The sequence below is a fragment of the Canis aureus genome, chromosome 34 (assembly GCF_053574225.1).
Source record: "Canis aureus isolate CA01 chromosome 34, VMU_Caureus_v.1.0, whole genome shotgun sequence".
Lineage (NCBI taxonomy): Eukaryota > Metazoa > Chordata > Mammalia > Carnivora > Canidae > Canis > Canis aureus.
In genome coordinates, this window is record NC_135644.1 from 16,507,983 (window position 1) to 16,522,673 (window position 14,691).

Here is a 14,691-nt window from a genome sequence, read left to right on the forward strand (position 1 = left end):
TCTTGGTTCATGAGGTGACAAGATATTGATAATCTCTCATTTCTTCTTATATTCATTTGAAGTCTTCAAAGAACTTTTCATGATCAACAGTTTGGTTTTGGGGATTCCTGGGTGGCGCAGCGGTTTAGTGCTTGCCTTTGGCCTAGGGCGCGATCCTGGAGACCCGGGATCGAATCCCACGTCGGGCTCCCGGTGCATGGAGCCTGCTTCTCCCTCTGCCTATGCCTCTGCCTCTCTCTCTCTCTGTGTGTGTGTGACTATCATAAATAAATAAAAATTTAAAAAAAACCCAGTTTGGTTTCCTTGAGGTTCAGTTTTTTTTTTTTTTTTTTTAGGTTCAGCTTTTAAAGAAAAGACAGAATAGTTGATTCTTTCCTTTTATTTTCCAATATTCAAAATAATTAGCTCTCTAGAATCTTCTAAAGATGCTTATTACTTTACCCCCATCTGTTACAATTTTTAGGAATTTAAAACAGTACTTTAAAAGTTTCTTTATACATAAACAGACATTTCTCCAAAGAAAATATACAAATGGCCAACAGACACATGAGAAAGTGCTCAAGATCACTCGGCATCAGAGAAATACAAATCAAAACCACAGTGAGATACCACAATAGTCAGAATGGCTAAAATTAACAAGTCAAGAAACGACAGATGTCGGCAAGAATGCAGAGAAAGGGGAACCCTCTTACACTGTTGGTGGCAATACAAGCTGGTGCAGCCACTCTAGAAAACAGTATGGAGACTCCTCAAAAAGTTGAAAACAGAGCTACCCTATGACCTAGCAGTTGCATTACTGGGTATGTTGATGTCCATCAACAGATGTATGGATAAAGATGTGGAATATATATATATGTATATATATATATACACATACACAACGGAATAACACACACAATGGAATACTACTCAGCCATCAAAAAATGAAATCTTGCCATTTGCAACAATGTGAATGCACTAGAGATATTATGCTAAGCAAAAGAAGTCAATCAGAGAAAGACAATTATCATAAGATCTCACTCATTTGTGGAATTTAAGAAACAAAATAGAGGATCATAGGAGAAGAGGGGAAAAGATAAAACAAGATGAAATCAAGAGAGGAAGACACACCATAAGAAACTCTTAATCATAGGAAACAAACTAGGGGTTGCTGGAGAGGAGGGGGTGGGGGGTGGGTAACTGGGTGATGGACATTGAGGGCATGTGGTGTAATGAGCACTGGGTGTTATATAAGACTGATGAATCACTGACCTCTACCTCTTAAGCCAATAATACATGTTAATTAAATTTGAATAAAAACTTTTTAAAACTCTAAAAATTTCTCTGCTGAGAAAAAAAGAGAAGTTCCTTTATAAATCTATTTATGCTTAATGCATATCAAAATTGAGGCATTATGTGATCCATCCCTTCCACTGTCACTTCCTTTCTGTACTTCAAATGTTTCCCCTTGTTTCCTTATATCTTACACAAATTGCTACCAAACAGACGTATTCCAATTGTTCTGTAAGTTCCCAAATTCCTGCATTTTACCTTTTATGAGAGTGGTTTTAGCTTTTTCTTTTTTTTCAGTCTTTTTGAAGGTCATTTTCTACTTTTTCTAACTCCTGATACTGTATTACCAATTCAACAAATAGCACATAGCCTTTGTTTTTTGTTTTTTTTTTAAGCACATAAACCTTAACTTTGGGGCACCTGGGTGGCTCATTTAAACATCTTGCCTTCAGCTCAGGTCATGATCCCAGGGTCCTGAAATCCAGTCCCCCATAGGGCTTCCTGCTCAGCAGTGAGTCTGCTTTCCCCTCTCCCTCTATACCCACCCCCCACTCATGCCTGCTGTCTCTCAAAACCTTAATTATGAATTGTAGCACTAATAAAAATACGGTATTTCATATTGTTATGGTTGTTCTATTTATAAATTTCAACGTATGGTAGTTATCAGGTTTGGGCTACCATTTTATGTGTTGGTTACTGATTTAGGAAAATATTTTCATGAATATTAAATGGATTCATAAGTAGAATCACTCAATTTTTGACAAACAGCATTTCTTAAAATGCTAAGACAAAAAGTTGTCAGTTGGATTTCATTAAAATCACCTTATCTAATTAGTTAAACAAACAATGTTTTTGCAAATATAGAGTTATAAGAGAAAATTGTGAGATGTAAATTGGCTTTTGGTAAATTGCTTAAGAGTACTTACTCCACCCAGTTCCAGATCAACCAGCCTACATTGATAAATGTCGCTTACTACAACTTCAAATTTCCTGGAAAAAGAAAATGCAATTGGTTTAATTTAGTTCAGATATTCACTGCTAACTTAATCTTATGTGGCTGGATCACATGGTATATTGGACTGTCGTAGAACAGTGGATTTGAGTACATTCCTTCAGAATTGGGGACGGGGGAGGCCACCTGACTGGCTCAATTGGAACAACATGCCACTCTTGATCTCAGGGTCATAGGAGTTCAAGCCCCACACTGGGTGTGGAAAGTACTTAAAAAAAAAAAAAATAGTGGATGGGTTGGAGACAGTGATCAGTAGGTCTTCTATACCTGCCAAAGTACACCTTTGTATAAATGGTAGAAACAGAATTCTTCTTTAAGATTTTATTTGACACAGAGAGAGCACAAGCAGAGGGAGCAGGAGAGGGAGAAGCAGACTCCCCACTGAGTAAGGAGCCCAACAACATGGGGCTTGATCCCAGGATGTGGGATCATGACCTGAGCCAAAGGCAGACCCTTTAACCTACCTGAGCTACCCAAGTTCCCCTAGAAACAGGATTCTAAATTCAGTTGATTTTTACCTAAAGTTCATGCTTTTCACTACACTGCTATATTGTTTGAAGATATGTCATTGCATAAGGCTATATGCAATATAGCCACTGAGCCACTGCTTTGAGCATAGGACTGAGAAGCATGGGAGAATTTCTGAAATTATAGTATATACAGGTGCCCCATGAACAACACAGGTTTGAACTGTGGTAGTCCACTTACACATGGATTCTTTTTACACACATACACTGGAAAGTTTTCTGGAGATTTGCTACCATTTGAAAACCTTGCAGATGAGCCAACCAGAGCCTAGAAATATGCCCCACCAAATTAAAAAAAAAAAAAAAAAGGTATATGCAGCATATAACACATATATGCATACAAATTGTGTCAACTTTATGTTATCAGTGAGGCTTCTGGTCAGCAGTAAGCTTTTAGAAGTTTTGGTAAGTCAAAAATTATATAGGAATTCTTTACTGTACCAGGTGCTAGCATCCCTAACCCCCATGTTGTTCAAGGGCCAAGTGTAGTTAAGTCAGAACTTGTCACCTACTAGTAGGTTTAGAAAATTATGTCTGCAACTTCAAATGCTATGTATATTTAGAAAATTGATCTCACCACCATGACCTTGCATTTTCTTTCTTTCCCAAACAGGCCAAAAATAAATTTAATGCAAAGCAAGAAAAACAAGCAGAATTAGAGTATTACAGACTTGCTGAAGCACTTGTGGCTGAAAAGGAGAAGGAATTCCAAGATTATGCCAGAGAAGTAATTGAACTTGAGTCTGAATCAACAAATAAATATATTTATCCTCTTGTAAAAGCTGTACAGGAAGGACACGGAGGTGGCCGTGGACCAGTTTTTGTGGACAGAGGTGGATTAAGACCCAGTTACCAGGCAAATGATACCACTGGAGTCCAGCTTCCTTTTTATAACTCTCAGGGATCAAAATACAGTAATTTTCAAAAGTCTAAGGGAAGACTAGGTTTTACATGGTAGAAAAAAGTTTATTTTTAAGATTGAGAGGACTAAGTTGTAGCTAATATGAGCTACAATTAAGTCAATTTTATGCTTATAATTTAATAAATCTGCTTTTAAGTGCAATTATGTATATCTAATGGATTCTTCACTACCAAAGTTTAATAATTTGAATTCCTTTATTGATAACATACACAACATAGTGCAATTTTAGCCTTTAAAAAAGTTTTCAGTAGCATTTAGTCACAATATTAACCATTACCAGATCCAGTTCCAGAATGTTTCACTGCTCCAAATGCAAACCCTGAACCTAAGCAGTCACTTCCTACTTCTCTCTCCATAGCCTCTGGCAACCACTAATTGGCTCTGTCTCTATGGATTTGCCTATTTTGGATACTTCATATAATTATATGGAATCATACTGTGGCCTTTTGTGTCTGGCCTTTTTCAATTATTTTCAGGTTTCATCCATGTTGTACCATTATCAGTACTTTGTTCCTTTTTATAGTTGAGTAATATTCCATTGGAAGAAGTTCTCTCTTCAGCAGAAATGTACATAATTACCCTTCAGTACTTAACTTTTAGTTTCAAACATTACCAATATTATTACTAACAGGATTACAGAATTTATAACTTTTTAAAGTTTATTTTGTAGAGTGTAACTTGCTAGACATGTGCAAATTAGTTTTTAAGTTACCTGAAGTAATTTCTCTACAAATAGTTATATGAGCAGTTTGATACACAGGTGACTGTGAGGGTGATGGCAGCCAATAGGACTCAAAGTTTTGAGTTGTACAATAATTTTCACATATCCCATTGGTAACTGTGTTTAATAGTGAAATAAAAGTTCTTTTCCTTTTTCACAGGGCTACTAAATTGTTAGGTAATTCTTTTGCCACCATGTTAAAAATTACCCAGATGCTGGGGTGCCTGGGTGGCTTGGTCAGTTAAGTGTCAACCCTTGACTTTGGCTCAGGTCATGCTCTCAGGGTCCTGGGATTGAACCCCATGTCTGGCTCCCTGCTCAGTGAGGAGTCTGCTTGTCCTTCTCTCTCTGCTCCTGCCCTGTCTTTCTCTCCTTTTCTCAAATGAATAAAGTAAAAATTACTGGATGCAAAGGCTCGATGAACTAATAATATAAGCCAGGAAACCTCCGCCATAGATTTTTTTCTTTAAATTTTTTTAGAAAGTACTGTACATTATTTAGGGGTGATTACTAGTTTTGGATGAAGCTATCTTCACATTACAAAACAGGAAATATGTTTCTACAAAATGGTTCATTTCATAAATGTTTATAACCAACTTATCAGAGTGACAAACAAAAATTAAAGACATTACTAGTCTTCTTCCAATGTAAGCAGTTTGATTAATTACCTTTAATTGGGCTGGTCTTTCTACTGGAAGTAAGCACATTAAAAACAAAAGGGCTATCCAAAGTTTCAAAATTAATCACAAAACAACTGCGTGTAAAGAACTGAGTGCAGAGCACTCAGAACAGTGGAAACAGAACTGCTGTAATTTTCCAATATAAGAAATCCATAGCTAAAATGTGTGGCTAAGGTATTTTGGTATGGAGGGGGAAACCATGTAAAAATTATCAAACAGCACTTAAAGAGAAAAAAATACTGGTATTAGGTTGGGAAAGATGTTTGAGAAGGAAACCTAGAAAGCAATGAAAATGGAAAAAGCAAATTGATACTAAAAGTATTTTAATACACAAGTAATTTACACAGTTCATATGAAGCACTCACATTTTACATATTCTCCTGGCTAAATAAAGCATTTAAAAACACTCCAAAATTCGAGAATTTAGTATTACCTGTTAACACATACAAACCACTGAATGGTCAGAACATTTTTATCTAACCATATATTACTTTCAGTGACTAACTTTCAAGTTGGTGCATTTTCCCTAAATATATCTAATTTAAATAAAAATGAAACCAAACAAGAAACCAAAACTAGACAATCTTTTACAAGTCAATTAACATCGATATGGCTTTACAATGTTAAGTGTTATATTAAAACTGGCAAGCACAGGATATAATACAGTGTTCCCAATGCTGAGAAATTTGGAGGAATTAAAAAGCAAATGGTAGCATTCCAGTAGACAATAATGCAAATTCCAAATCTAACCTTAAGTTTGCTGAGGCAAAAGACACATTGTAATCTGAAGCATTATGATTAAACATTTACATTAGAATTTTATCTCCAAACCTTCTGGAAATCATCACTGCTGACTAAATTCTTAAAGCAGCTCAGTATTGTTAAAACTCTTTGCTCAGTTTTTCCTAATACAAATTCTATATCCCCATGGGTAAAATAAAAGTATATTTTAGTTGATTTATCTTCATTATTTAGCTTTTAACAAAAATAAAGGTTGAATAACTAATACAACAGTAATTTTAAAAATACAAAACAAACTGTTATAGTTTATTTAATGTTTAACTATAAAAGTTGATAGTTTCAGAGTTTAAATTCTGTAAAATGCAGTTTGCAGAAAACAGTTTTAACAGTTACTAGACTAATGATAAAAGAAGCAGCATTTTGAAACTAATTATATAATTGTGACAACAACTTTATTCCTAAATTTCATTAAAAAAATATACATCACAGTGACTTTTGAGCTAGGAAAAGAAGTGCATTAACTTCATTTGAATTTATCCCTTCCACAAAGAGAGCAGCCACAACTTTTAACATCCCCACATACAAATATCCAATTCATTTATCAATCCTTCAAAGTACTAGAAACACACAAAAAACAAAATACACAGCATGGGCTTTTGGTAACACAGGACTTTGCTTTAAAAAAAAAAAAAAAGGCAGAAACACAACTTAACCCCACAACTCCTCCTATACCTGAAGACAAAACCCCTCAACAATCCCTTCTCCAACCTTGCTGATGGACTTTTATTTATGTGATTTTTCTTTTAATATTTACTTCTTGTATCATACCACAGGCCAGAGTTTGCATGTCTGAAGCCTTTAAAGGTAGCTGGGAAACCCACTATGGGTAGGTGTCAGTCAATGCTGCACTTCTAGAGTTTAATTTTTAACTATTGCAACAAAACTTTTCACAATAAACAGGTTATAAATCTATAATCCTTGGAGTTTATTCATCTGTAAATGTATGAATACTAAACTGAATAATTACAATAAGCATAACCAGAAGACAGGAAATTACCCATTTTATGTACTTTTATAACAATCAACTATATATCATGTATATTTAAAGTACCTTCTGGTGAAGGTAAAGGGAACAAGTTACTATGGGAATTTACTATAAAAGATTCAAATTGTGATGAAAAAAAATTGCTACCTGGAGTAAAGCACAGTGAGATACTAAAAAAACCCATACTAACTTGTTCCATATACTAACGTGAAAACAAATTAGAATTGTCCTTTAACATCACTACTCAAAATACCGAAACCCAATGTGTTCCTTTCTACATTATTAAGAAATGTTCACTTTTCAGTTTAATACCTTCTACCGGGTACAAGAATCAAAGGCCATTCAGCAAAGCCAATATGAATCAGTATCATACTTGTACAAAGATTTATCAGACACATTCTTTGAAACTTCTGTGAGGGCTTTAAGGTACTCTATTAGAAACTACAATGCTCTATGAACTCATTAACTGTGATTTAAAAATATTTTAAAGCAATCCAGCAGATTCTCTACTGAACATTAATCTCTCTGTAGTGTCAATTTCTGTGGCAGATGGTTTACCCCCCAAAAAGAATGAAATAATCATGAAAAAAATTCTCAGAACTTGCCAAACAATAGAATAAACCTATTAAATATCTTTAGAGGATATTAAGTCAAAGATAGTTTGAGGTAAACCATAAGCTCAGACAGAACTATAAAATCAATTTGACAGGAAAGAAAGAGCCGTCTTTCTGGAAAGAGGATATTCAAAATAAAAGCTAAAGGTGACACAACTATTAAAAATGTAGTAAAACTAAAAAAAAAATGTAATAAAAGGACTGTTTGAGCTATGTGCTATTCTGATGCAAAGGCAGACGACAGAGTTAATGCTGTTTAATTATTTTCTAAATGTTTTTTGTATTCTGAAAATAAAATCTACCTGATTGTCATCTTTCAATTTCTTCACTATATCTGTTCTACTGTAAAAACTAAGTTTTTAAATGTCTATAAATGCTTAGAATGGAGTTGCTCTTTTGAAAACCACAACAGAATACTACTTATAGAAATTACTTTTCCCCTATGGTTACTTGTCTATAATTCTTAGTAAAGCTTTGCAATCAGACAACATGTAATAAGTATTTTTACTTAGCATGGGTTTTTGCTGTTGTTATTAGAAATCCTTTCTTAAATAGCACCTTTCTTAAAGCTCAAATAGTTTATAACGAGATTTTTAAAATGCAATTTACTGAATTTAAGACAATAACTAATTTAAGATATGTAACAGAATATACAGCTTGGGAACTCAAGGTTCAATCATCCCTAAGGTAGGTTTGTGGTCAGTCTCTAAGAAATCAATCATCCCAGATTATCATAAACATCTATCACTTTTATCATCAGGAAAAAAAATTTAGAAAAGACTTCATTGTGGATATTTGCTTCAAGATATTCCAAACAATCTTATAATCATTACCTATTATTCATTATGGAAACAACTACCACAATGCCAAATGTGTCATTAGTGTATTAATCAATAATGGGAAATATGTTAAGCACTGCTTTGCTCAGTACAAACAGCACTGAGTCTAATTACTGGATTTACCAAGAAGCTACCCTGGTAAAAGAGTTGACACTACATTGACAAATATTAAAGTACAAAACACTCTAAAGGCTACTATTAATTTCTGAAATTTCTTCTCAAATGAGGAAGGTTTTCTGTTTGCTGGATGTTCAATATTTTATTTTTTATTTAGAAGAGAAATTACAGGAAAAAAGGCCACACATCACAAAAATAGCAATATACAACACACAAAATTCTAAATGGACTTTGGGTATCTTTTATTGTTTAACTCCGTAAGCTATCAAATTTTGCAACTTTCTACTCTATGTGGCAATGTTACACATGCCAAGCTAAAACAATGTTAACAGTAATGGTATAAAGCCATCTGAATAGAAAGAAACCAGAGTCATAAACATGCTATACCCTATTGTGATACATATATAGAAAAGATGCATTTTCTTGCCATTTGAAACTCACTACTATGAGTTAGAGAAGCCAGCTTAAGTTAAAAAAAAAACAAAACATAAACAAAAACAAAACAAGTACCATGCAGAATTAACACTCAACTCTATATAGATCAGTGGCCAAAAAAGAAATCTCGGAAGTTAGTATGTCAATACTAACAATTTTTAGAATATCACATAAAGGCCTGCACAAGTGGTATGTTTTAGTGAGAAAAATATCTTCATTTTAGAGAAAGGTAATGAGAATAATAATAACGCAATGTTCCCCAAAGCAAAAATTTCATCTTTTGAGACCAAAAGCAACATAGAATTGAGAATTACAATCTGAATTTCCAAGGTATAGTTCCTGTCAGATGCTGTATAACAGCAAATCAAACTTAATCCTATATCAGCTGAAAAAAGTTCTCAATTATTTTTGTAGACAGTTAAGTGAAACAAAACTAGTCAGGAAAAATATTAGTATGAATCAAGCTATTAGTGGAATTATAAAGAACATAGGAAGTGCAATATAAGTAACTTTTAAAGCACAAATTACTATAAAATAAAAAGTGATGACCTAAGATCTCAAGTTATTAGGATCCTGCTTTTCTGTTTAATTAAAAGCTGCAGCTGCTGCAAGCCTCTATTTAAATGCAACCATAAAATCTATACAAGATTTCTTCTATCTAGTGGCTTCTAAAGATACTTTAATCATGAGAAACACAAGCTTCTGTAACAATGTATTCCAACAATCAGTTATGCTTGTTTTGAACTGGCTGATCACACAAACTGGGATGTAGAATAGCATACTTGCTACTGGCTGATTGTTGCAACACAAAAATGCATACATGAAATAGTTAAACACAGCACACAGTATTACACCAAAGTGTTTTTCTCATTTCAAGTTTATTAAAACTTTAGCAGTACAAATTATCCAGGTTGCAGATTATCAAAAGATCAACTCAATGAAGTCCACATAAAAAAAAAAAAAAAAGGACAAACATAAAACCCAAAAACAATGAAAAGAGGAAAACAACATAAAGGAGATTCATCAGCAAGTCTCTAAAACTTAAAATTTGAGACAGAATGGAAATAAGTTTACACAACTCACTCATCCACTTTTGTCTTCATCTGTTCCAGGGCTTGATTCATGATCAAATTTTTTATTTTTATCATGTATGTGGTCATTTTCTTGACCCTTTGATTTTTGGTTTTCTTTTTCCACTGAGGATCTGGTCTTCTCGTCATCCTTATTTTTCAATGTGGAGAACTTTAATTCATTGTCCTGACTACTTTGTTTTATTTTTGAGAATGGACTTTGATCTCTCTCAGCCTTTTTTTCCCTGTTATTTGAGCTATTATGATCACGATTTTTAGAGTACATTCTCTTCTCACCCTCAGAATTTTCTTTTCTGTGTGAACTCTTACTTTCTTGGTTTCTGTATTTTTCCTTGTTTCTACTTTGACTTTCTTCCCTCTCTGAGCTCCGTGAATCTCTCCTTCTCCTTCTCCTATCTTTACTTCTCGATCTTCCTGGTGTTGCTCTTCTCTCTCGGCTTCGAGACCTTCCTCTTCTCCTGTATTCCTGTTCTCTGTATCTATGGTAATCCTTGCTTCTGCTGCGATCTCGGTCATGGCTTCTAGATCGCACTCTTCTGCTCCTGTCCCTACTTCTGCTCCGTTCCCTTGTTCTACTGTTGTAACTGTGCTTGCCTTTAGTTGTATCACGCTCTCTACTCCTAGACTGTGCACGTCTATCTTTTTCCTTACTTTTATTATGATCATGCTCATTACTCTTTGATTCTAACTGTTTAGACTTCTCTTTACTTCTACTCCTTTCCTGATCTTTTCCTTTAGAATCAGACTTTTCTTTTTCTTTAATAATCTCATGATCTCTTTCTTTACTCCTTGACCTCATCCTCTTTTCTTCATGTCTATTATGCTTTGTATCTCTTTCTTTACTCTTTGATTTCTCTTTGCTTTTACTCCTACTTTTAGATTTGGCCCTTTTCTTCACTTTGTTTTTATTATACTTCTCATCTTTTTCTGAATTTCTTCTGATGTCTCTCTCTTTGCTGTTAGATTTGTGATCTTTAACTTTCTTTTCCTTTTCATTTTTTCTGTTTGGACTCTCAGACACATGCCTGTGATCAATTACTTTTTTCTCTTTTATTCTAACTGGGCTTCTTTGATTTTCTTTTATTTCGTTTAACTCACTCCTAAAAAATAAAGAGAAAAAAGTTTTTTTGGAAATTTTATTAGGAAAACAATGGTATCCATTATTAGCCAAAATGGCACTCTATATCCTTTAAAATATTCAGAAACAATTTAAATAGCTATAAATAAACTTTATGTACAAAAGTAAAAAAAAAAAAAAAAAAAAACCCAAAAAACCAAACTTGTCACACTACATTTGAAATAATATAGTTAATTCTTACTTATCCCCTTTGATCCATCTTTCACCACTTGATACCCTCATTCTTTGTGCTCTCTGCATCTCTTGCCTCCAATGTGGAGGAGTCTCACTACGTCTGAAACGATCCCTTGATCTGGATCTAGAAGGAGTTCGGTAACGCTTAAAAAAATAAAAAGGGAAAAAATTTAATGTATAAAAATATAAAAGCATTACAATAGCTATAGCATATACATTTCTAGGTTCAAATAAAATGTCTGATATTTCTATACCCTTTAAAATAAGGAAATTTCCTAATTTTCAAGAATGAAACCTGTGGAGCAAAAATACTTTAAACATTCACTTTACTATAAATTCCAAATAAAAAGCATTAAACTCATAAATTCTAGCCACCCTTGTCCTCTCCACAGAGCTGTCCTATTTTAGTTATGCTACTGGAGCATAACAGTTACAAGAACCCTTACAACTTGCCAAGTTCCAATTTGGAAATAAGTATTCTTGATATTTCAAAGCAAATATCCCATATTGTGAGAATAATTGAGTAAAGGCATAGATGTTCATTTATTCAAGCAATATTTACTCAGCTCTTGGAATGGCCAACAACTTTATTATGTATTGAGGAAACATTAGTGAGCCAAGACATATCTCAATTTTGCCCCTCTGGAATTGAATTCTACAAGGCTAAGAGAACCCATAGGCAGATATATATTCACAAATATTAACAAGCCTAATTCAGCTACAATTAGAATCAGTATAAAAGAAGTACAAAGTGCTCAGAAAATATATAACAAAGAGATCTGGCCTAGTACAGGGAAAGTTAAATGATAATTAAAATCTAAAAACTAACAAACATGCATGAGGAATTACATAGGCTAGGGTAAGGAAAAGGTAAAAGTGTGAGGATGGATGGTTAAGGAAGAACATGTGAAACATAAGAAATAATCATATTTGAAGGTCCTGTGATGGGAAAAAACACTGCATTTTTTTTTAGAAAAGATCATAAGATAGATCAGTATGGCTAAAGACAAAAACTGCCAGGAAAAGTAATACTAAATAATACTGATGAGGCAAGCAAGGACTAGTTTATGAGGTCTCATTGGATAAATCCAAAATTGTTAACATGGCCTAAGACTGATGGCAAAGGAGTGACATTTTCATTTTTAAATGAACATTTTGGATGCTGTTTAGAGAACGAATTCTATCAGTGATTCTCAAAATGTAGTCGGGGATCCCAAGATTTTATATCATATCATGCCATTTGCCTTTTTCTCTTTCACTCTCATTGTACAGTGGAGTTTTTCAGAGACTACGTGATGTTTCCAATATCTTTCCTTTCATAGCTAATGGAATGTATGCTTATACATTTTTGTATTTTAAACAGTTCTTGGTTATAATTTCTAAAACTGTAAAATATCGATAGATATAACCCAAATCACAAAAGTTCTTTTGGGTTCTCAATAATTTTTTAAGAGTGTAAAGAGATTCTGGAACACCTGGGTGGTTCAGTCAGTTAAGTGTCCAACTCCTGATTTCAGCTCAGGTGTTGATCCCAAGGTTGTAAGTTCAAGCTCTGCATTAAAAAAAAAAAAAGGTGTAGGGATCCCTGGGTGGCGCAGCGGTTTAGCGCCTGCCTTTGGCCCAGGGCACGATCCTGGAGACCCGGGATCGAATCCCACATCAGGCTCCCGGTGCATGGAGCCTGCTTCTCCCTCTGCCTGTGTCTCTGCCTCTCTCTCTCTCTGTGACTATCATAAAAAAATAAAAATTAAAAAAAAAAAAAAAAGTGTAAAAGTGTAAAAAAGAGATTCTAAGACAAAAATGTTTGAGAACTGCCATGAGAACAGTTAGAAGGACATTTCTACTTCAGAAAATATACAAAGGGAAACTGAATTAAGATGGTGGGAGTGGAGTCTGAGAGAAACAGATGGATTTCAAAGTATTTAGAACAGGTTGAAATGAAAACATGATTTGGTGATAAGTAAGATATACAAGGTAGTAAAGGAGAGAAATAAAATGATTTTTGGGCTATAAGTAACTGCACAGATGGTGGTGTCTAAAACTGAAAGTAGGAACCTAAAGGAGGATCACCTGGTCTGAAGAAGAAGTGTTTATACTCAACATTATCTAGACTGAGTTTGAGGGGTTTGTTAAATAATTAGCTGACTGTCAAATAAGTCTTGGTACCAGAATAGCAAATGAACATTTGGTAATTATCAACATATAGGTAGCCACTGAAACTGTGAGTGATAAGACTGCCCAAGGATCAAAAGGATAAGAGTTGGAACCCTGAGGTACTACTATATTAAGGGCCAGTTATAGTAGCATTGGACATTTAAAATAGACTGGCCAAGAGACAGAAAGAAGATAGGATGGAAGCAAGTGGAAAGAGTATTACAAGGAGGGAGATTAAGTAAGACAAAGGCTGGAAGGACCTATTGGATTTTGTGACATGTAGCCAACTGTGTATCAAGTGCTATTTTCAGCAGAATGGTAGAAGACAAATTGAAATGGTTTAGAAATAAGTAGTGAAAAAATAATATACCAAGTATAGCCACATTCCTAAGAAATCTTGAAAACACAAGAAAGATATTCAAATTCTGATCCAATAAAGAGGATGAAATATAAGCACGGGGTTAATTTTTATTAATTTTTAAAAAGATTAGAGATACAGTGATCAGGAAGTAACAAGGAGGCACAAGAAAGATACTCATCTCATTTTTACCATGTAGATGTAAAATCTATTACATCCCATGTATTTTCAGTCTGGAAGTACCAACAGAAAGAAGTTACTATAAAAAGAGAACATATAATTCAATACCCCTATCTAAATTTTAGTTACTTATGTATAAAAGAATATATAAGAAACAATCAAATTATTTACGATAAATGCAATATTATTAAGATTTCTGGGAAAAAGAATCACCTACCCTTGGTCCTCTTCCTTTAATTTTCCTGCCAGACCTAGTAACTAAAAGTCGCCTCTGATATGAAGCAGGCTGGGAGTTAGGTGGATTACTAGAAGGAAGCAAAGGGAAAATTAAAATATACACAATTCAGTATTACTCAGCCAACAAAAAAAATGCAATCTTACCATTTGCAATAATGTGAGTAGAACTAGAGGGAATAATGCTGTAAGTCAGAGAAAGAGTTATCATGATTTCACTTATATGTGGAAGTTAAGACAAAGGATCATAGGCAAAGGGAGGAAAGAATAAAATCAGATGAAATCAGAAAGGGAGACAAACTATAAAACTCTTAATGGGAAATAAATGGAGGGTTGCTAAAGGGATGGGGTAACTTGGTAATGGGCACTGAGGAGGGCGGTGCTTGATGTAATGAGCGTTGGGTGTTGCATGCAACTGATAAATCACTATACCTCTG

General features: G+C 34.1%; 2 protein-coding genes across 13 annotated transcripts in view; one reads left to right on the plus strand and one right to left on the minus strand.

Moving 5' to 3' along the window:
- The window catches only part of CFAP210 (cilia and flagella associated protein 210), a 41,242-nt gene extending 34,623 nt beyond the window's left edge, over positions 1-6,619 (plus strand). For all 3 annotated transcript variants that reach the window (XM_077883115.1, XM_077883116.1, XM_077883117.1), the window contains one exon: positions 3,425-6,619. In XM_077883115.1, coding sequence (XP_077739241.1) covers positions 3,425-3,769 — 345 coding nt within the window. In that variant the 3' untranslated portion in view covers positions 3,770-6,619. The remainder of the gene's footprint in view (positions 1-3,424) is intronic.
- The window catches only part of PPIG (peptidylprolyl isomerase G), a 64,095-nt gene that overhangs the window by 7,335 nt on the left and 42,069 nt on the right, over positions 1-14,691 (minus strand). For all 10 annotated transcript variants that reach the window (XM_077883112.1, XM_077883106.1, XM_077883105.1 and 7 more), the window contains 3 exons: positions 14,238-14,325; positions 11,336-11,472; positions 2,199-11,116 (listed from right to left, as the gene is read on the minus strand). In XM_077883112.1, coding sequence (XP_077739238.1) covers positions 10,009-11,116; positions 11,336-11,472; positions 14,238-14,325 — 1,333 coding nt within the window. In that variant the 3' untranslated portion in view covers positions 2,199-10,008. The remainder of the gene's footprint in view (positions 1-2,198; positions 11,117-11,335; positions 11,473-14,237; positions 14,326-14,691) is intronic.